The following is a 23,015-nucleotide window of genomic DNA, read 5'->3' as shown; positions in this document are numbered from 1 at the left end:
GTCCTCCTTGGCTGAGCTGTAACGTTAGCAAGCACGTGGTGCTTGGTGAGCTAGCAGTATCGAACTATTAGATGGAATATTATTGTTGCTAAGCCTCTCGTCCATGAGTAGATGCACGCTTCCTTCAGCACGGTGATACGGTTGGTGGGTGTAGTTCGGTAAATAGAAAATAGTTCATACATGAAACTGCTCTATGGCCGATATCTTCAAAACTCTGCAACTCACACCAAAACAATCTAGATGGATAAATAGCACTACAAGTAAGAAGTAAATATGTATTTTTGATTTTTGGGTGAACTGGCTCTTTAACGTCTTGAATAGTCCGTCTTATAGTAAAAGGTGGATGTATAAACCAGTAGAGTATGTCGTGTGAGTGTAGCAGTGCACTGAACTTGTTCCTCTGAACTAGCCCCCATGCTTCTCTCCATTCATGTTCACTTTAATATAAAAGTCCAATAAAAAACATAATGAAAGTATTTCAGTAGTTCAAGATTTAGGACTGTTTACTCAAAGTTTGATGATGCAGTGACAGTACATCATGTGGCCTACTGTCCATCACCCTGTTACCGTGACACATGTAATAGCCTACTTTGCCCTTAGAGAGACAGTAGTTCTCTGCTCTGGGTGATTAGTGCCCTAACAAGCGGAGCACAATGATCTAATTTGATATTAGGCTGTGCATCATGCATGCATGGCTGAAGACAGAGAGGCACTGCTTGTACAGTACTGTGAGGAGAGAGCAGTGAGAGAGACAGGGATAATGATGAGGAAGTGAAACATACTGCCATAATTGCATTTATGCATTATGAGGAATAACAAGAAAAACTTCAACACTAAACTGTTGTAGATTTCATCTTATGCTTGTTACCTCATTTATTATGCCTATAGTGAGCTTACAAGCATCAAGATGCTGGTAGTAAATGTTTTCTGAAGCTATTGTTCAACTTTAGTGTACCAACTCATTATCTTGTGTGATTAGTTTGTCTCGCTGTTTCCTATAACCTATATATTGCTTATATATTGTGGTTACTACTAGTCTGTACATAGTGCTGATTTACAATTTAGAAAGGGCATACAATCACTAAGGTAGCCCCATGATAATAGTAGTATGTCTCTGAGTTGTAAGAGGAAACATTTTCAAGGTTCGTTAAAATCTTAATGTATAACCACTCTATAGTAGTGGATTGTATGATTAGCAACTTGATTGCTAATTAGTTTCAGGCCATTTTTAAGACAGCTAGACAGACCAATTTTCTCTTGGAGATAGAGGTATAAAAATGTTGAATCACATTTGTAAGTGCAAGTGTTATTTTGAAGGTTGTGGTCTTATGTCAGTCAGTTTTTATTTCAGCTCACTTGACATTGGGCTGTTCCTAGAAGTAACTGTAGATGAGGTAGCAGAAGTATGTGTTGGATACTGCACAGTTTGGTGTAAGTACATTTGCTTAACCGTGTTGTCTTTATAAGCATTTGACTGCTATTTCCTAGAAAAATAGGTGGCACAAAAAATGTGTTACATTTACGGTTATACCATTTGATGGATTAGAGACCTGTCATATTAGTAAAAGCCTAAGGTATTCGTAAAAAATTAAATGTGCTGGTTATATCCATGTCACAAAAAAAATTGCACATTACTTACCAAGACCGTGACAAGCATGTAACCTGTGGCACAAAAAGTATAATAGCTTGTATTTTAGTACATTATATTACTCAGTAGATGTGAGGGATATATTCAGCACTGTCTCTCCCCATTAATTAGTGACCTTGCACAGTCTCTTACAGATTGAGTGGAATGCAGAAGAATAAATCACTGTGGAGTGAAAGCAGTGCAATTTGCTAAAAATATTTTATTTGTAACACTGAGCTAACCATTGAGTGTTCATGAGTCTATATTCAAACATAATGGAGACTAGATCTGTGTGTGCATGCAAATATATTATATACATACTGTACATTATTTTAAATTAATATTCACAAATATCTTGTTCAACTGCACATACAGATTACTAAGAATTGTGTTAGTCAACTCATCAGAAAACTCAACTGATTAAATAATGTAAGTCCGTTCACAAACTCTTCATCTGAAACGAGGTGCCCTGTAGTCTGGAAAATGCCAACTGCTTGGCACAGTGAGCCGTTTCCACTACAGTCTGGAAACTCTCCAATCATTGTGCAGTATCTGCTGAGCCACAGAGCACATACTTTGATTGGTTGACATATTTTAATGCCTAACGCCCCTTGCCATACTGGAAACAAATTGCTAACACTTAACATTTCACAATGATGTTTCCTGGAATTAAAAAAAGGAAATAGTGGTTTGTTAGGATTTAATGAGGATATGCAACCAGTGTAGGTTTGCAGGTTATTTGGTTACATTATAACTACAACAATCTGGATATGAGACACATGTTAATGACAGGTGTAAAGGGGTCCTACTTACATAATATGCAGACTTACCCGACCCAGGACCCCTAGTACAATGACTATACGATAAGAATAAGATAAGGCTTTATAAAAATAGTGTATATCAGCAGGCAAAATGGAGTTGCAGCAGATCAGATTGTATCAGCTCCCTGTGGATGTCCTAAATTAATTTCGTTTTTTTGTTCTAGCTACACTTGACCTCTATCTAATGAAACCTGGACCTTGCAGCAATGGTTGACTCTATACTGTAGTTTTTACATTATCCACGTCATAAATCTGTATTTGTTTTTTGCAGTAGGCTGTAGATGATGCATAGGCTTGATTTCTGTCTGTCACTCTCATTTAATCTGTCTTTTTTTCTCTCTGGCTTGTCTTTGTCGTCCTCTGTGTCTTGGTCCAGCATGTCAAACCCGGTATTATGTTTGGTTGCTGGCCATTTTATAAATAATTAAAGCCACATGGTTATACAAGGCGCTGTCAGGATTTTTTTCTTCTGCTTGAGCTCTTCCCTTTGAGCTGCAATACGGTTCACAGATCCCTCTGCAGCTCCCTGACATGCTGCCAATTACTTCTAGGTTCCTGGAGGGAAGAGGGAGTGAACTACTGCTGCTGCCATCGCATATGCTACTTTTAAATACGGAGCTGATGACTCCTGAAATAATCATGATGTTATTCTTACCCCACTGAGCAGTATAGAATAAATTTGACTGCTATATCACGGGTAGGATTTGACAAAAAAAAAGTGATAGAAAAAAAAAGGAATTACAGTACAGTCTTCTTTATTTCATCCATTGGGGCAAAAGTTATTCATTCAGAGAATAAAAAAGCTCTGTGCTCTCTATTTACTACAGATCAACATGAAATTCCATTGCAGACCACCTGCATTACACCCTATTATGTAAGTTGTTGACAAGTTCAGGGTCATACCACTGTACACTAATGCTGCAATGACTATAATGTAAAAATACTCATTGCTAAAGATAATGAACACTATATATGTTATAATGCATTGCGTATTCAACATGCTGTATATTATAGCATGTAAGGACTGCTTCTAAAACTTCATAGGACAAATGATTATACACCAATAATGAGTCAGATCAGCGTAGAAACATATTTACCCTGTTCATTCTTCTATTTGTGAGTATATCTGATCGATCATCACGTAATGGTATAGGGGTTTTTACATAGTTTATAGAGAAACACAACCCTGTCTATAAATAGAGCAAATAGTTTTCATTAATTAATAAATAGGCAAGATGATTGAGTAAATTTACATTTTATTTCATTGGATACTGCAAGAAAAACGAGACAGGCAATGCTAGGTTTTTTAATGGAGGTCTATTATCCACAAAATATACAGTCAGGTGCATTTTAATGTGCAGGACTAATTCTAATACAAATCCCAGTATGTTTTAAAAGGGGATAAAATTCATAATATTTAATCACAGTAGAATCAAGTCATTAAGACTTTCTTCAATCCAATTTCGCACATTGGTGTAGGTACCATAAATGTGAGCAAAAGTTAGGGGAAAAAACACAAGAATGGAAAATAAATGAGTCACATTTCTACTAGTGAAAGCACAAATATGGAATGATGTTAGCTGAGTTGCTGCTTGCTATGCTGTGGTAAGCTGATGTTCTGTATTATTATGCTTATGTCATGCATATTGAATAAGAATGCCCCCAGCAAGACCAGATGGGTTTCCAGTCTTTATAGCTGCTCTGATCTGAAGCTGCACACAAGACGCAGCTTGGCTTACTCAGCTTCAGGTGCTCTAGTTTATCTTTCTTTATTCCTCTTTATTTCTTTCTAAGGAGTAATCTTATCATGATCCATTCAAAATCTGTTCATGATCCCTTCGTAATTCTTTCCTTTCATTTGCAACAGTGAAAACCTTCTTTGGTGGCGAGGAGACCGCTTTCACACACACAAACACAGAGACACATGCTACATACCTCAAACACACATTTTGTGACAAATCAAGAGTAGTCAGCGGAGATGTTGATTAGGGAATCGACCGAAGGAATGAAGTGTCTCTCCTCCTAGACTGAAGAGGCAAAGTACTATTTCTTTCAAGAAGTGGAACGGTGTCTCAGGAGTGAATTATCACACATTTTTATTTCTCCTTCAGACAGCGTGAAATAGAACCTGGAAATCTGTCCAGGTGAATTGATCCATTGCATCAAACCTGTGCGATGATGTTTTCCATGAATGGGTTTGCCTAGTTGACAAAATCTTTTTAATTCATTTTCATTTTTTTAATTGATTTTCTCTTGAGAATTAATTTAAGAATTCTTTTGAAAAAAAAATAGCTGCACAAATTCACCAGTTATACAAATTCCTCCCCAATTAATCATACGTTAAACACTGTACTCAAAAGAATTTGGACACTAAAGCATTTTATTCCTGTTTAGATGAAGTTATATATATATACACCTCCAAAGGTGGTAGAGAATGACCGAGCCAAGATCCTGTGGGACTTCCAGATTCAGACTGACAGAATGGTAATGGCGAACCAGCCTGACATCGTGGTGGTGGACAAACAGCAGAGGAAAGCCGTTGTGGTTGACGTGGCAATACCAAGTGATGGCAACATCAGGAAAAAGGAACACGAGAAACTAGAGAAGTACCAAGGGCTCAGAGAAGAGCTGGAGAAGACCTGGAAGGTGAAGGCAACAGTGGTGCCCGTGGTCATCGGAGCACTCGGGGCAGTGACCCCAAACTGGAGGAGTGGCTACAGCAGATCCCTGGAAGAACACCAGACATCTCGGTCCAGAAGAGCGCAGTACTAGGAACAGCAAAGATACTGCGCAGAACCCTCAAGCTCCCAGGCCTCTGGTAGAGGACCCGAGCTCGAAGGATGAGACCACCTGCGGAGGGTGAAGGACAAAGTTTTTATATATATGTTTTGTGCTACCTGCAACAATTCTTTCTTATACAGTTGTCAAGTAAAAGTTTTAAAAGCTTTTGTGGCTTGATTGAACAAACATTTAACTCAACTTTTTCTGAGGTATTGCACTGAAACTTTGTCTGATGGGCCTTTTTTAACGACAGGAAAAACACATGTCAAAGTAATAACATTAAAGAGGACTCCATTCCATTTAAATGTCCGAGTGAGCCATGCCAGTGAGTTAGCGTGCATAATGCCAGGGCCCTGGAACACCTAGTACATCTCACTTTTTCCTGCTATGACACATCACACTGTCAGCATCCACATTGCGGTCAGATTTGTTGTGATGAGTTAATCTGAAAAAAATCTGCACCATTTCTTCACTGTCAATTCAGAAATATAATTGTGACAACATTTCTTCTTTTCACTTTTCACATGGCGGCTGTTCTTAAACCCATATGTGAAAATAGTGTGCAGCTGTAGTTAGAGAAACATGATGACAGGCTACATAGTATGCAGCTCAGGCAACTGCACATTAATGATCTGAAATCAATGTAGCTTGACAATGAATTCCGTACTAATTACAGATCCCTCTTGTGTGTGTCTCTGCACATGCTTGTGCACATTTATCTGTTTATGGGTGCATGTGAAAAAGCACTGAGGGTGTCATATTTCTGCATTTTTGTGTCTGTGTGTGTTCAGACATGTTTAGTTTATGCAGGCATTTCTTTTTGCACACTGCAATAACATTCACATCTTTTAAATGATCTGTCAAGCACAGCATTACTATTTCCTGTGTGCACCTCCCCTCAGAAACACATAAACATACTGTATGTACACAGAAGCACATGCATAATATGTAATGCTTGTACAGCAATACATGCAGACACATTTCACACCCACCCACCCATTAATACACATGAGCATGCATTCATGTGCGCACACACACACACACACACACACACACACACACACACACACACACACACACACACACACACACACACACACACACACACACACACACACACAGGTTCACTCAGCTGGACTGCTAATCGTCCCTTGCAGTGTTTGTGTTAGTTCATTGAGTTCTGAATCAACTGTTAGAAGAGTTCGCAGTGCAACGAGGGGGGACAATTAGCCTAATGAAGTGCAGGAGCAAATCACACTCAGTGCTGTGCTAACAGTTGCTCAGTGAATATTCATGTGCTGTTGGCTTTGCAGATGCATTAAAAGGCGGCGCTGCGTTGCTGAATACCAATCGTTACATTTCCACCTGTCGCTCGTCTACTCCCTCAGTGAAGATAACATCCTAATCAGCCTCATTGCTGTGAGGCTTTTTGGAGCGCATCGTGTACACAGACCACATCTATTATACTATCCAGCTACATCTGCTGCTGCCCGCCATTTAAAAACAGAACCACCTTCTCACCTTTTAAAAAAGAATTAAAACACATCACAGTGGTTTTTAAAAGGTAGAGTAGATGATGTCAGACTGGGAAGTGGACTAAAGAATTTGATTTAAAGTGATTGTATGCTTTACTCCTGTTAAGATGATGTTTTAAATGTTAAAGCCCCTTTGTGTAGTATTTTATGCTATTATGGCATCTTTAAAACTATTTCAATTTCATAAGTGTGTAAATATTAGACAATCCCACTGAAAATGTCTTGCATTTTTTGCCTGAGCATTTTGACATTGTATTTTTTATATTACCACTAATATTATACATGCTACACATAGTGGGCTTTAACAAGTCAATTCTTTAATTCTCAGAAATCATTTAGCAAAGCTGTTAAGTGCAGTGTCTTTCTTTTGTTTTGAATTTCTTTCCATTCAGACTATCGCTGCTCATGCTAACCAACCAACTGTTCTTCTGTTTATTCTAAACAAAGTTCTTTTGTTGTGGGCATTAAACACAAAACACATAATTTCCTTTGTGGCTGTTTTTTTCCTCTGCAAATAAATTGAAACATTGAATCTTTACTGTGTTATATAGTGTGTATGAAAATGTTATATATTAACCTCCCAGACCTGTATTTTGTAAACGTAGCAAGGCACTGACAGGAATTACACCCACAGCACCGCTATCTTTCCAACCCAGTTATTTTATAAGTAGCAATTATTTACATAGTGAATTTTTACAGCTGCATTAATTATTTTTTTGGCCACTTGGAGGCAGAGGAACAAGTTTACAAACACAACATCTGGCTGGAAAAAAGATTGATAAGAGCGGAGTTTGTGGGTCGGAAAACCAAAACAATGAGCTAAATGAGACAAAAATTCTCCGTATAGCTGTGGGCCAATGCAGAGTTGGGTGATAATTCTCTGTGGGTTTGTTAATACTAGTGACTTTCACATTAGACATTTTATTAATTGTCATATAACAAATATTAATTAGTGCAGCTTTAAAATGTTCAAGCCCTCACCACTAATGTTATATGCATGCATTTGATAATTTTTAAAAAACTTTAATGATGAGTAATGCAGATCTAAAGACCTGATAGAAAATAGTGTCTGCCATGGCTTGGCTATAACAATGTAGTTAATGTAACTGTGCAAGTATGATGACAGGGGAATAGGATGGTAAATAAGAGGAAGAGGAAACTGTGCCATATTACAAAGTAATTTAATGTCATTAGAAATGCATATTGTCTTTACTTTAACTAGAGATTGATGTCACTTTATGTTATATGATACGCTCATGACTACTGTATGAGCTCACATTAAAAAAACATGCAAAATGTCATAAAAATGAATTATACAGCTTCCAGGCACAATAGTATATTTAGATTTTTCTGGATGCTGTGAAGGTGCATTTCTAATAATAAGACATACAGCCCTATAACCTGCTTATGCCAGATTTATGATTCGTTATAGAACACATTTTCTGATGCAGTTATTGTGCAAATCTCATTTTATGCTGTTTTATAACTAAGAATTTAGGTTGTGTTTTTTCTTTTTTTAGTCTTTAGTACAACTCCCGCCTGTTTCCCTCCTCACCTTCTCTCCGCCTCCATTCCTACAGCTTGTCTCGCACCGTGTATTTCTTCCTAGCAGAGCAGGAGACGGTTTCGTCATTAGCTGCTACTCAGTCAGTCAGCAGGGCCAGTTTGCTGGGCAGAACAGACTGTGGCTCAGGCTGGCCAGATGGAGGTGAGATTATCCCCCATTAGATAACATAATGGTACGGTGGCCCTTATTCCATAGAGACAAGCAGACCAGTCAACTTGTTTGCTATTCCTAAAATAGCTTGTAGGCGATGATGAGGATGCTGATGATGATTTGTTTGATTAGTTGCATTGTTAATACTAGCAGTAGTGACGGGAGGAACAGTGGTAGCGTGATGAGCATGGCAATTGGATATATCTATTCCAGTGATGACTAATATTAATATAACTTTCTTTCCAAGAAATAAAATGGTTTATACCATTAAGCAGTAGTGGTTTCTTTTATTGTTTTTCCATTCATCTCAATTAAATGTTCCAACCAAAATCATTTAAGCATAGTAAAAGTAATGGTCTTATATCGTGCAAAAGGTGTTTACAGGGACAAAATTAGGGCACTATTTGGGATTTTTCAGGGCCCACCCATGGTAAAAGTACAGTATGTGTATTTAGGATACTTGACACACTTAAATAAATGTGTCCACTAAATGGCATTTTCTGCTATGTTATGTAAGAGTAGCAGTAAGCCTACAAACTAAGCAACCAAGAGCCAACCAAACAAATGTGTAAACAAACAACCCATAAAACAGTCTGAGTAGAGAGCTGGGTGGGTTAGGCTGTAGCTCCTCATAGATGCGGATCTGGTCCAGAGTGAGCCGTAAATTTCCTGATAATGACTATAAGAAAGTTTCGAAAAAGAAGTGGGGATGTAGTCACTGGGGAAATGACAGGCCGTAGCCAATGAACATAGCAAAAACAATATTCAGTTGGCCAAGAGGACGGACTATATGTAACACAACACTGTCATCTGGAGGCGCTTGAGTGTAAATGTTTCAGGAGGTGACGAAAAACAGGAAGACACAGCTCTTCTCTTGTACTTTTATTGGTGTTGATTTTGTCATTTCAACAGCCATCTGTCTCCCATCACGATTTCCAAACTTTGAATACAGTAAATACTCCACATGGGAAAAGGAATGAACATCCCAAACAGTCAACTAGTTTGAGGTTAGCATTTCTGGCTTCAAGCTTCTATTATTGCATCCACTTTTGCTATTTTGAATCTGTGTTGTCAACACAACTGCTGAATCATTGTCTCCTCACTTGTTAGTGTTGTTAGAAATGGAAAGATACTGGCTAATTAGAACATAAATAATCAGTGGTAATATTGGATAAGTCTGGCTCACAGCAGCACATTCAGCAAATTCTGAGACCATATAGGCCCCATAAAATACTAAAACAGAGCTATAGGTGTGAAAACCAGTAATCAAAGTTCTCTATTGACACTGAATAAGATTTTCTAATCATATTTGTTACCTTTAATTTAGACATTTTTGTTCATATGTAGCACTACACTTTTCTGTACATACGGTATCGTAGGGATTTCAGCGCATCAAAAATAGTCCAGCATATTTTTGAATGTATCATAACTGAAATTTGACTGAAAACCACTGAATATTAGCTAAAAACGGGTTTAAAATCAGGTCTCCACACACGACCAGTTACCGTAAGTGTCACTAAGGCATTTTCTGCTGACTTTGTACTATAGAAACTTTTTCTACGGCTATGGCTGAGTCTAGGATAGGATATTTACTAATACAAGGAGATACGTTTTGTTTGGCTGATTGTTCTTTGCATCTTGGTGAATAGTGATCATCACCACATAGTTCATTATTCACTGTACCCACCTTTTAATTTTAATGTCTCTGAGTGCAACCTGTATATTTACATGGATCATGTAACTGTTGTCTGTTAAACTATTTACGAAGCAATCAAATGTACAGAAAATCTTTTTGTTGAGAGGCTGAACCTGAATGGTAATGTAACCTGTATCCTGTTAATATGCAACTTGTTTTATCAAAAATGTGGGCTTTTGTCATATTTAACCTGATTAGCTGATGTTAAAAACAGTCTCTGAAAAAAGAAACGGCTGATAAAACTTTGAGTGTAATAGGATTTTGAATTAAATTTTAAATCTTCAACAGTTTAGAACTATTTCACACACATAAAATGAGTCACACTATCTTCCTTCCCTAAACATTACCACAGGAATGCATTAAGTAAATGTATCTTAAATGTGAAGTCACAAGAGTTTTCTCACTTCAGCACCTACTGAAAAATTTGTGAACCCCAGGTTAAGGACAATGAGATGGTGAGGAGAAGCACAGCATTTTGTTATGAATTCCTTCTCCAGGCCCAAGAGAGAAAATGTGAGTGTTAGATGCCCCTGAATGAACTCAAATGCAAGATACTGAAACCAGATACTGTACATACACGAAGGGTGCATGAATGTTAACATCCTGCTCACTTCTATCCTACCCACAATGTCTTCAACTGTTTCTGTGATCCTCAGAGCTGAGAAGGCACAGAACTGCAGAATAATAATTTGAAGCACTCCAGACACTCACCACAGTCTGTGTGCACAAAATGAGTTGAGAAAGCAATTCATGACATATACAAGCAATGTTTTATTTAGAGAGAAAGTGTGACACTGAACACTTTCATACATAAAATAATGTAATTAACACTAAAATACAGGTTGATTTTACCTCCTATTTAAATCGATATACAAAACAGATTATACATAAACAAGATGCATATATTTAAACACTGGCCATATGAGAGAGTGGCCTGTGAGAGCAGACTGCTCCTATTAGGTTTGCTAAAAAGTATCTCCTTGATGTTGAGTTTGTTGGAATAGCATTCCATTTTCATTTTTGAATTATTCATTCCTCCTAAGTGGGTTATCCATTTAAGGAGCCCTTTTGTTTAACAGCTAATCCTGTTGCTACGGTCAAATGGCATCACTAAAGTAATCAAAATGGCATAAATGTCATACAGTGGTGTATCATAATTACATCATTATTTGTTATCAAGTTACAGTATTTTTACATTAGCTTGTGAATGAATAGGTCCTGTATTGCGTGCTACGGTGTAAAGAAGGTGATATTTTTACTGACAAACATGCACACGTCAATAACTACTCCCTAATTAATGAAAAAAAAACGTTTAACAGAAAAATGTAATGACATAGCCGCGAATTGCTCAGCAGAAAGCTTAGAAATAACCAAATGCCAATAACCAACCCATCCTGAACAGCCTGTAAGAGTACTTGCAGCTGATGACTTGAGAATTGGAAATGTTCTTAGGGTGATGTGTGGTTAACGTTGCCCTCACCTGAACAAGCTTTAGCGCTGGAGGTGCAAACATGTCCACAGACAAATGTCTGCACTCAATAAAAAGGACAATGGTGTCGATCAAAGCATGCAAATTATTTCCTTTGATCAACCAACCAGCTGTGATAAAATCTCCCCAGGCTGTTGAAAACTGTTATTATGCATCATACACCCACTTCATCCAGTGCACACAAGCCTTTCTTCTGCCACACAGCAGACAGCTAGAGGTCCATAGGCCAAATAAAATGTTTCAATCTCTTTTTACAATTATCTCCTTGACCATACAATGTACCTTTGAATATCACAAGGCAGATAACCTTCAAAGACAACTTTAATGTGCATGAGAAGACATGAACAGATGACACATCAAAGCATACAAAGCAAGTTGACTAGTTGTACCTAGAAATATACAGTATCTCTCAGACTATTAATTCTCAATATCTAATCAAATTTGTTTGGTTTTGAAAATTATAACAATGCTTTTGTGTAAACTGTACTTTTGTCTTCTTGAAAGGCATCAAAACTCAAATGAATTTCAAGAGAATATAATAAAACAATACATAAAGATATTGCAGAGCTGCTGTTTTTACATCAAAGATCATATAGAGGAGCAGACCCCCGTTTTCCTCTGCCTTTTCTGGGTAGAGAAGTAGAATGAGCTACTGTAGTCTTGTGCAGAAGGAACGTGGGTGTTTCCCTTAGACTTGCAGCTGTAGAATCTATTGGTGTTTGCCACAAATGGCTCACAGCTTTTGCAAAAATCATGATACGTGGCGTTTCAACTGGCTCCAAATTGGGCTGCAGGCTATGCTGAGGGTTGGTTGTCGCTCCTTCTTGGTAATCGAGAACCTCGTCTCCTCCGTGTGTGAACTAGTTGCTTGCTTCCTTCCCCTTCATGTCCTTAAAAATCATAGGACTGTACTAGGCCGTTAAAGGCTCAACTTGGTCCAGAGGAGAGTTACTTTTCACTAGGTTTATTTGACAGTCATCTCCTTTAAGATGTATGAGGGGACCGAGGTGGAGAGAAGACATGAGTGAGACAACACACTCCTGCCTGCAGATGGTCAAGTACGAATGTAGTGAGAGGTGGAGGCTTATAAAGGAAAAGGAAAACAAAACAAAAAACCCTTGGTGTCATTTTAGACAGGAGCTCCCATTTTTCTGAAATAACAGTGTAATTAGGCAATAATTACACAAATTACACTGAAATTACAGAAACTGGTGGGCAGTTATTTTAAACTGTGTCTCAATGATTTTTTTTTTTTTTTTTAGAAGACAGAGATGAGTGCAAAGACCCCATATAGGAGTGCACAGGGGTAAGCAACCAACAGCTGCTGCCCATCCATGGCCAACGCTGAGATGAAGATCTTTGAGGCTGACAAACTGCACCAGCCAATGATTGCTGCTGTTAGTATAATTCCGATCATGCCCCTAAAGAGGACAAGAAGGAAGCAGGAAGTTAGTTTTGATTATTTTCAGTTCCCTGTATGAAAGCAGCGTTTATACAGTTTTATTAAATGCACAATGTCTTTTGTGAAAATCCTATCAAACAAACAGCCCTAACCCTAAAGGTGGGCGGTATACCGGTTTCGTCACCGTCACCGGTGTCACGTTCTTCCACGACATGGATTTTACAATTCTGGCATTACCATGATAAATGTCTTAGCATATTAAAACTAAAGTGCTTTACTGTGGCTGCGATACCATGCAGGTAGAGGGCTACGCATGTACTCATAGAACTAGAGTTACATCCAGTAACTTACTATTTTCCTTGATAACGCCAACTGCGGTGTTGTGCACATGAAGATGTGTAAGCTAATGTTACGAGCAAAGCACGGCAATTGTTTGCAGCCAATCTCTGTTGTTGGCTGCAAAAACCAACACAAAAGTCTTCATCTACTCTCACCATTGGAGGAAGTGAAGACCCAGTGGATTAACTTTATTTTTGATGGATATGCCCCCACATCAACTGGAAAACTCTTATGTGTGCGCTAAGTTGACCATTTTACTTCGGACTGCTATGAGGGCCAGTACAAAACAGCTTAAGGATGGAACGATACAGACTTTGGCAGCTGTAAGTTTAGCCATTTTTATGTAGCTTCTCTGTTTATTTTGCAGGTTATCCTGATGAACTTGGCATTAGCATGGTGCAGGTGCCAATAGAGTGAAAAGTGGTAGAATCATGTTTTGAGTGGATTATCCCTTTTATTTTTGTAATACCGTGATATAATACCGTCACCGTAAAAACAAATAAAATACCGTGCTAAAAATTTTATCGCCCACCCCTACATAGTCCTACACATAAAAATCACACTTTAGCTAAGCTTGTTAAGCAACCAATAATCATTTTAAAGTTGTACTATACTAATACAACAAAACTATTTAGGATGTTTATACTACTAGACAGTGCCTAGTTGTATAGTCTTTAGACAAAGAAAAGCCTTTGCTTGATTTACAGGTTATATTAACATTCATAAGTTTCTGTTTTCCTGTGTACTCACTGTAAAGACAAGAGGACTCCAAAGCCGGAGAGGATGATCATGGGGAGGAGGCAGTATCCCAGCACACTGGCCACACAGCCGAAGGAGACGCCCGTCATACTCATTAGGTTGAGAAGGCAGTACATGCCAAGGCAGCCAATTGCACTTATACCGTACACGTAGCCAAACTGGATCTTACCTGACTGTGAATGGAAAGGAAATAAATAAATAAATAAAACATGCATCAGATATAGATATGCACACACCTACATGATGACAGCTGTACAGGCTGGTGTACAGATATATACAGTGGTGTGAAAAAGTGTTTGCCCCCTTCCTGATTTCTTTTTTTTTTTGCATGTTTGTCACACTTAAATGTTTCAGATCATCAAACAAATTTAAATTATAGTCAAAGATAACAGAAGTAAACACAAAATGCAGTTTTTAAATGAAGGTTGTTACACAGGGCCATGTAGGTTTGGATTTTGCTTTCACTTATAATAACAACATTCATTTAAAAACTGCATTTTGTGTTTACTTGAGTTATCTTTGACGAATATTTAAATTTGTTTGATGATCTGAAACATGACAAACATGCAAAAAAATAAGAAAGGGGGCAAACACTTTTCAAACCACTGTGTGTGTGTGTACCATAAGGTGTAGAAGTATGTTTTTACTAACTCAAGTTCTTAAGAATTATTATTCACCAACGTTAACCAAATAATTTACCAGGAGAAGTGTCGCTCCGAAGGCCAAACAGAAGACCATGGGGCCAGCCAGGTCTGTCTCATTCATGATGCTACCGTCTGCTGCCTTCAGCGGATGGAGCACAGTCAGAGTCTTCTGCCAGATGTGGTCAAAGTTGATTCCTAATTCTAAGATAGAGAAAATACACATCAGACACGTTGGATACTAGAACTATGATCAAACATACTGTAGTTGGTAGGAAAACATGACACAAAGTAAGTACACAAATGTTATACTGGAACTTTAAAAAGGATAGTAATGACAGCATTAAGCTTGGAACAGATGGTTTGCTACATTAACACTAGGCCTTTATAGTTACAAACAAAGAAACGTCTCAGTTGCAGGAATACTCAGACTTTTCAGTCAGTGCTTTGCATGAGCATGTAGACAGAAAGGACTCTCCCTGCAATAAAAGTGTGATTTCTTCTCAAAACAGCCTTGAGTTTTGCTGTCACTTTTCTAGGTCACACTTTAGTCTAAAGAGTGTGAAATAGGTTTGGGCAATCATCAACTTTTTCATTTTCATGGTCTCAGTGCATTTACTACAGCTCAGCTTTCAATTTGACATTGAGACATAGCTGTGTGGTGCCACACACGTATATATACAAGTACAGGAATGGACACAGTGAGAGCAATGGAGATTGACCTCTAGGTCAGCATGGTCTCAGCTGGATCAAACCGACTGAGTCTCTAGTTTAATAAAAAAAAAAAAATTACATCATTTTCTCAAAGTGTGAGAAGCAGGAGGTGTAACTATCATACATGGAACCCTGGATGGCTTGATCCAAAGACTCAATGTAAATCCAAACACAACACAATGTAAAAACAGCTCTGTGTTAGTCTGTAGTAAATGTTTGATAATTTATACCCAGAATTTGAGCATTTCCATAATGTCACCGTCCCTCACAGTGTACACTGCACAACTTCTGTAAGGAGAAAAAAATTGATTGAAATTTTGATTGAAAATTGATTATTTAAACTAAACATGACTTCAGCAGTTAAGAGTAGTGACCAGCCAGAGAGAAGTGGCAGCTGGTTGGTGCTTCAGGAGCCCTCCGTTAGATGTGTGAAGGTACCAACACACAGAAAATACACTGCAGGGAGCAGAGCTTAGGCAAGGGCAACAGCAATCTCCAGTTGTCTCTTTTGTTGTCGTTAGTCAATATAATCGTCGATCGACACAAACGTGGTGTGAATGATAAAGGGTTGTGTATGAAATTACCAAGTCTGTTGATGTCTTGTAATTGTATGTAGGGTTGCCACAAATTTTTTCATTATCATTTTCATTATCTATTTATCTGTTAGACGGTGTAGTCCCTCATTCGTCCAGGAGTGTTCTATCGTAGAAAAGGTTTCAGTCGTAGTCATCTGGTCACTGTTTTCAGAATCAAGACGTTTCGGCTCCCATCCGGAAATCATTCTCAATTGTGAAAAAATGTATCTGTTGACTATTGTTATGACTTGTTTTGCTGTACCAACAGTTTAACACCCAAAGATATTCTGTTTATAATGATGTATACAATAGAGAAATGCAGCATACTACAAACATAATGACAAGCTGGAAAAAGCTACAGTAATTCTTGAGGTTTCCTTAAAAAATTCAGTGTCCAACATAAAAATTTGGCCCACTTGGCCAGTAGATCAAAGTTGTTGTATATTTTCAGTGGCCTGGCAGCCAAAAAAATAAAACAACTCTTTTTTTCCCCATCACTTATTAATTATCGCGGGCCTATATTGCAACACTTACTGTAAGATGCCATTTAAATCATTCCCTTACACTATTAGGTAAATATTTACATTTTAATGACGCAAACAACATCTTGAATAATGAGGCAGTCCACAAATTTGGCAAGGATGGGAACAATTAGTCAAACACAACCTTCCAGGCACTCTGTTTAGGAAGTAGCTAACAACACCATCATCTGATGCCAGTCACAGCCCATGGAAGTCACATCACTGTTTAGACTGCTGTCCGTGTTGTTTGAATGAAACTGACCATGAAACATCATGACTTATTGTCTCTACTTGGGAGATTTGACATGGCTAGCTAGCCACAAGTACCTCAAAGTGTCTCATAAGCACTATAATGAGCAGATTTACAGTAGTTCTGAACTTTAATTTACCTTTGCTATGCCACACAATTTACCTTTGATATGCCACATTGGTAATATATTGGGATCCTGCATCCACTCCGTTCTTAAACCATTGGCCCAGACGGACCAGTGACTGGTTAATCAACTGCATGACTGCAACACGGCATAAACATTAACTGGACCTGGGCCATTGGCTATGTCAAACCCTGAAAATGGCTTAATCGATTACTGAAACCAACCAATTCATCAACCAATTATTTCAGCACTAATTGTATGCAACTTGATAATGGAGGCCTATACACTAGAGAGGCTCAAAGTACCTTGGAAAGCTGCTGATACCAAGCAGCGTTGCCCTCCACAAGTGGCTTCTTACATGTAATATCTTCACAGTTACAGGTACTCACTCTTAGTATCTCTCTCTCTAAAAATCCCACTTGTAAACCCTTTCTTCTGAATGAGCATGTAGAAAAATCTTAAGCTACAGTATAAGAGAACAGAAAAAATCTAAAAATCAAGGAGCCCTTAACATCACACACAGGTGAAGCTCTACTACTTTGGAGCTGAGGGTTAAGTAACTTAGAGGCAGACATATTTCAACTTCACACAGCAGAAAACACTTAACACATAATAAATCTTTTTGAGAATCCACATTACCAAACACTGCAATGCACACTTCACCACATGTCAAGTGTCAATAGGAGCATCTATTCCATTTTTTTTTTTTTTTTTTTTTAGGTTTCAGGAATAAAACCACTCAGCGATTCTGAGCATCCGTTTCATTTTTTAATATGAGTGCAGATACAGCACATGCATAGAGGGGGTCAAGATATGATGAGTAAAAGGCAATTTTTGAATCCAAAGATAAGCTGCAGAGCATGACTATAAACTGATTGAACAATTCGGCTACAACCATAAAACTGTTCTGCTGCAGTCACACCACAGAGCCCTTTTCATTAACATTGCTCCCAACTTTAGGTACAATCTACTGTATGGCGAGGATTTTGTTTTTTTACATACAAGCATGAGGCAACACTGAACAGACTGTACATCTGTACGAGCTAATATCACTATATAGACAGTTTATTTAAAATGGTAAAATTATCTTTATTGTTTAGTCTTTCGAGTCATACTTTTTTTACTGCAACGGTACAAACGCATAAGCCTGGGCGACAAAACGATAGTGATATGTACAGGCAATAGACACTTCATTAATAGCTATATGAAAATTGTTCGATAGTTTCACTTAAATGCAATAAATGCAAACAGCCATGAAAGTACATGACAAATATGGCCCGGCACATGAACAGCATATCATATCCCTTGATTATGTAGCTAGCTACGAGTGACATGCAAACAGTTAACAGGCGTTGTTTGGAATTCAGTTTTAAACTCTTAAGTCTTAAATTCTTAAATATTGGCGATTTTAAAAATAGGTCATGAAAAATTATCAATAATTATCAATAATTAATTTCCTCAGCGCTGGTTTGTGTGTAACTGCACAGCATGTTTGCCAAAGCTTTCTCATGTGTGTAAGTAGAGGGAAGATACTGCTAAATTTTAGAAAAGTCACTTTGTCAGGTAGCCTGCCTTTGATCTGTTAGTCCTTTCTTTTATATCAAAACCTTCTTGCAGCTAGATTCTCTGACTCTGCTAGCAACTCGAACAGGTGAATGAAACTTTCATTTCACGCCCTAAGAACAGATCTTAGGTTCATGTCCTAGAAGAGATACTGCAGACCGATTTCAACAGGAACACTACTATAATTTTATATTTTTTTAACTGGTGTCTTGTAAAAGTAACTTGCAATTATTCCAAAAGCTGGTAAACAGTGCAATTAATGATTATTTTCATTAAATGACTGATTATGTCTCCACTTTACTCCAAATTACCTGAGAAATCAAAGGTATTCAAATTTGCAGTAATATAAAGCAACTAACCAACTAATCATTTAAGCACAGTTAAAAATATACATTGTGAAATGTGCTATGCATATTGTTGATTATGCTAAACTGTGCTGTACTAGTCAGCTGTCTTGCAATAGTCCTGGACTCATGAATGTGAAATATAATAAGTAAGTATAGAAGTAAGAGGAGTTGTATAAGAGCCAAAGAGGCAGGAAGAAGACATAGCTTCCAGGTTGTGGTTCACCTACCTTCTAGCAGTGGCGGCTCATCATCGAAGCTGCTACTATACATGGATTGTGATGCGGATGGGGTGTAGGTCTGTGTGGGCTGGAAGATTTGTCCTGTGTATGGCTGCTGGGGTTGCATCATCCCTGGGGAAGAGTAGTCCATGGGCTGAGAGTAGTCATACTGACCGTATGGCCTGGGAAACACATAATGATAATTCTCAACTGTACTCTTTGACTGACATTAGATGACTTCTCAAACTGCCCATTTCTTCTTCAAATTGCAAGTTGCTTCCCAAGGTGTTGTTCCAATTAGGTAGTATTAACATTTTTAAAAGTATTACAAACACTGCAAGCTAGCCCATCAACTTGTCCTATTCTTGTTTAAACAAAACAATCTTTAATACCAAGTTGGATGTAATTTTCAAACTCACTTCAAACAAATGCACTTTCTGAGAGAAAGAGAGAGAGTGAGACTACCTCACCCCTGCTGCTTGTTCAAGTCACAGGGACACGTGTGTGCGTAGTGAGTGTGTGGTTGAACAAGAGAGAGAGCAAGAGGCAGAGCGTGACGGTGAAAGCGAGTGGTGCAAAGGAAAAGGTGAGCAGTGAAGTTGTCAATCTGGCAGTAAATGCATAGTGTAGGTTACAGTTTGTCAACGAATAAAGACTGCAGCTTCTCAAGACCAAAGTAAAGCTCTCGTGGTGTGTTTCCTAACTGCTGGAATAGTGTCGCTATCGTTGAGGGGCACTTTCCACTATCTAAATCACACACTGGGGCAACATTATACCAGGGTTGTTTGTTACAGTGTAAAAAAGCAAAGCAGGCATAATGACAGCTCTTCTTTACGGCAGTATTGCGGGATCTCTGTGTCAAAAAAGGGCTACTGAGTCAGGGCAATGGCGAGCTGAAATCGGTCACAAGTGTGGTTACACTTTTCAAAACTTGAGGCAGAAAACACTCACTGCATAAGCTGGCCAGGGCAACACATCTAACCTGAGGAAACACCTGGTCAAACACAAAATATAAAAAGCTGAAGAGGGTACTATGTTTGATAGCCTGAAAGCCAAGTTCCCCATAGCAGCTGCAGCTAAAGTTAACTTACCCTCCATGGAAGTGAGGCAGTGAGGTAAAATGTTCTAAATAAATAACAATGTTGAAATTGAAATGTGAACGGTACCCAACCCTACTCTTGGAGGTGAGGATGATCTCTGAGGAGTATCAGGTAAGGAGGGCTTTCTTCACTTACTTGTTGTAGGGATTTTCAGCATTGCTGTATTCATAGCCGCCCTGGCTTTGGTCATCTACACTGTAGCTGGACTGGTAAAAGTCTGTGTTGAAATTGTCAAACCCTGACATCTCTCACTCTGTCCGAAACACAGGGGAAGAAACAGGAACACAACTTATCAGCTAGGATGACTGATGGTCTACAGTGAAGTGGTACAATGAGTGTCAATATAAAAATGATATATTCTTAAGTGCCGTTATATTGAACAACTATGCTCTGTGAAGATAGTTCAATCGGCCATCAACAAGTGAAATCATATTATAGGCTTACACTAAGAGTCGTTCATAAAAACATTACATGCTCAGCTACATCTTGTAAACTGATGGGCAGTGGCCAAAACATTTGCGTAACTATCGTTAACTACGTGATAAAAGTCGTAGTCTCATATAAACCATTTGAACGTGTAACGCTATATATTTAACCACTAATCTAACGCTTAGGATAGCGGTAGCATTTACTGCACTGCCTAACTACAGTTAACATAGTTAGGGTAACGTTAACGGTACCTCCGTATGATTTTAGTACAACTGTGAGCTAAAGTAGTTAGCTAACGTAGTCAGCTTCACACACGAAAGCAAGATAAAACTGCATGTTGTTAGTGAAATTACTTGACAATCACACCTACCTAAAAGGATAAATTAACTAATCTTGTCAAAATACAGCCAAAGCTAACTAATCTTTGGGTGGCTAACGTACTCTGCTGCTAGTTGGTTAGCTAATGCTAGCTATTAACAATTGTGGAGACCTGGCTTTCACATCTTGCTCATAATGTCAGGAGTGGCTTTAATATTCCATTTAACGTTTCTTATATTATCATTGTTCCTACGCTATAAAAACATCGAATATGCTAACACTTACCTGTGATGTTTGACAAATCTACCCACAGCCCTGCCAACTTGGTTGCGGTTGCTACGTGTCAGGAGAAAGGTATATCTTCCGGGATGATACGTACCCGACGGGAAGCCGGTAAGGACACTCTCAAATTGCCCTTTGCAGAAAATGTGGCGCAATCCATAGACGACTGGCGGTATTACATAATAGTCACCAACTGCATGGACTGGTGCTCTTTAAATAAAGTTTTATTATTATTATTACTTACAAGCTGGGCTGTATGAATGTGTAAAAATAGTAAATACCATGATTTGTATGTGCTGTAGTACAATTTCCTGGTTGAAATAATTGCAGTGCTGAATGTTATAAGTGTGCTAAAAAAGTCAAACGTCCAAACACTTGAAGTGCTTGGACTTTCTAGTCTAATGGATTACCTTCATGAAAAAGACCATCAGCAAGTTCATGGATGCTGTGCAAATATCACAGGAATAGGCTATTAAGTGATTTTATAGTGACACATACACAATGCAATTACATAAAGCACTCAAAGGTCACTCACTAACCTGTACAGAATAATAATTTCTTATTAGAAATATTCAGTTCTTAGAATGATGCTAAATAAACAAATACAAGACTCGAAAAATAAAAAAACATGTTGAATTCACAAAGAGATATGGTTAGACATCTCAAACTACTGCCTGTTTTGCCCACCACAGGTAGGTATGAGACCCTACTGGGTTCTGACCCTTAGTTTGAGAAAACCAGGGTCTAATGGTAACAAATAGAGACAGAGGATGATTTAACAGGACAAGTGCTAGGCTCCCGGCAAGAACAAAGGTAGTCTCTTTCATTAGGAGGCAGAGGAGCAGATCAATCACTCTGCCTGTGCAGGAGAACTGCACCGCAACCAAATACTGCAGGTGGATCAATCCTCATTGATGATGACAGATAATGTAGAATAATAGGCTGATGACCTCTGCCGAGAGGAAATAGGGACAGGAGGGAATGAGAGATCACAGATGTAAGTTTGACCTGTAATGAATGGAAGAGAACAAATGAGGAACAGCAAGAAAAAAAAATCATTGTTCCTCTCTACTACTCTTTAATCTTTATATTTTAAAAGTCAAGAGAATACAAGAGAAATAGCCAGCCTAAAGAACAAAATAGATATGAATTCAGATGACAAAGAAATAAATATAGAATGATCAAATTGACTTTTTAATAATACTAGAAAACTAGGAAATTCATACCAATGTCATTCTTTTACATCTGTAAAAACTACTATCTTGGCCTCCTACTCAGGGCTTATTAAAACTAGATTATTTCTGCCTCAGTGCTGAAACAAAAACACATTTTGCTTCTGTAACAATAAAATGTTTGAATTTTAGCCATAGATGAACTGGTGCAGTGTGAAAAGGAACTAAATTATACAGACGTGGCTCAGCTTCTAGCCTGGAGTTACAGAATTCTTTACAGAAAGAGCAATGGGTAAAATAATACAGTGCAAAAAGGCATGGAGGAAAACTTTGTCATTATTCAGAGGAGGCATATTGAGCCTCTTCAATCTTTGACAGTGAAACTCTGAATGAGTTACGGGTCTCAGGGCAAAAATACAAAGAGAAACCTTTCAGTCAGTGCTGCACATGACAGTTGCCTCAGCAAGGTTGCATGTGTTAGGAAGAAATTTTCTTGCCAGGAAACTTTGTGACCATCTGTCACATTTTGTTTCCTGTTGAAGGCAATGCTGGCAGCTAAATTCCAGCCTTTATGTTAAATCACTTGTTCCAAGCT

The 23,015-nt window shown here is 38.2% G+C and overlaps 1 protein-coding gene across 2 annotated transcripts; it reads right to left on the bottom strand.

The window, feature by feature from the left end:
* Window positions 1-10,928: 10,928 nt before the first annotated feature.
* On the bottom strand, window positions 10,929-21,409 carry yipf5 (Yip1 domain family, member 5). 2 transcript variants are annotated; one of them, XM_044222785.1, is made up of 6 exons: window positions 21,252-21,409; window positions 20,355-20,472; window positions 19,129-19,301; window positions 14,866-15,011; window positions 14,158-14,339; window positions 10,929-13,087 (listed from the first exon to the last, which is right to left on the bottom strand). In XM_044222785.1, the coding sequence occupies exons 2-6, from the start codon at window positions 20,462-20,464 to the stop codon at window positions 12,925-12,927; spliced, it is 774 nt and encodes a 257-aa protein (XP_044078720.1). In that variant the 5' UTR covers window positions 20,465-20,472; window positions 21,252-21,409; the 3' UTR covers window positions 10,929-12,924. The 2 variants fall into 2 exon arrangements, with proteins under 2 accessions (XP_044078720.1, XP_044078721.1); XM_044222786.1 differs by lacking the exon at window positions 20,355-20,472 and having other exon boundaries at window positions 21,252-21,330.
* Window positions 21,410-23,015: the final 1,606 nt, after the last annotated feature.

This window comes from Siniperca chuatsi, linkage group LG14, assembly GCF_020085105.1.
Source record: "Siniperca chuatsi isolate FFG_IHB_CAS linkage group LG14, ASM2008510v1, whole genome shotgun sequence".
Classification (NCBI taxonomy): Eukaryota; Metazoa; Chordata; class Actinopteri; order Centrarchiformes; family Sinipercidae; genus Siniperca; species Siniperca chuatsi.
This window is presented reverse-complemented; position numbering and strand designations above follow the sequence as displayed.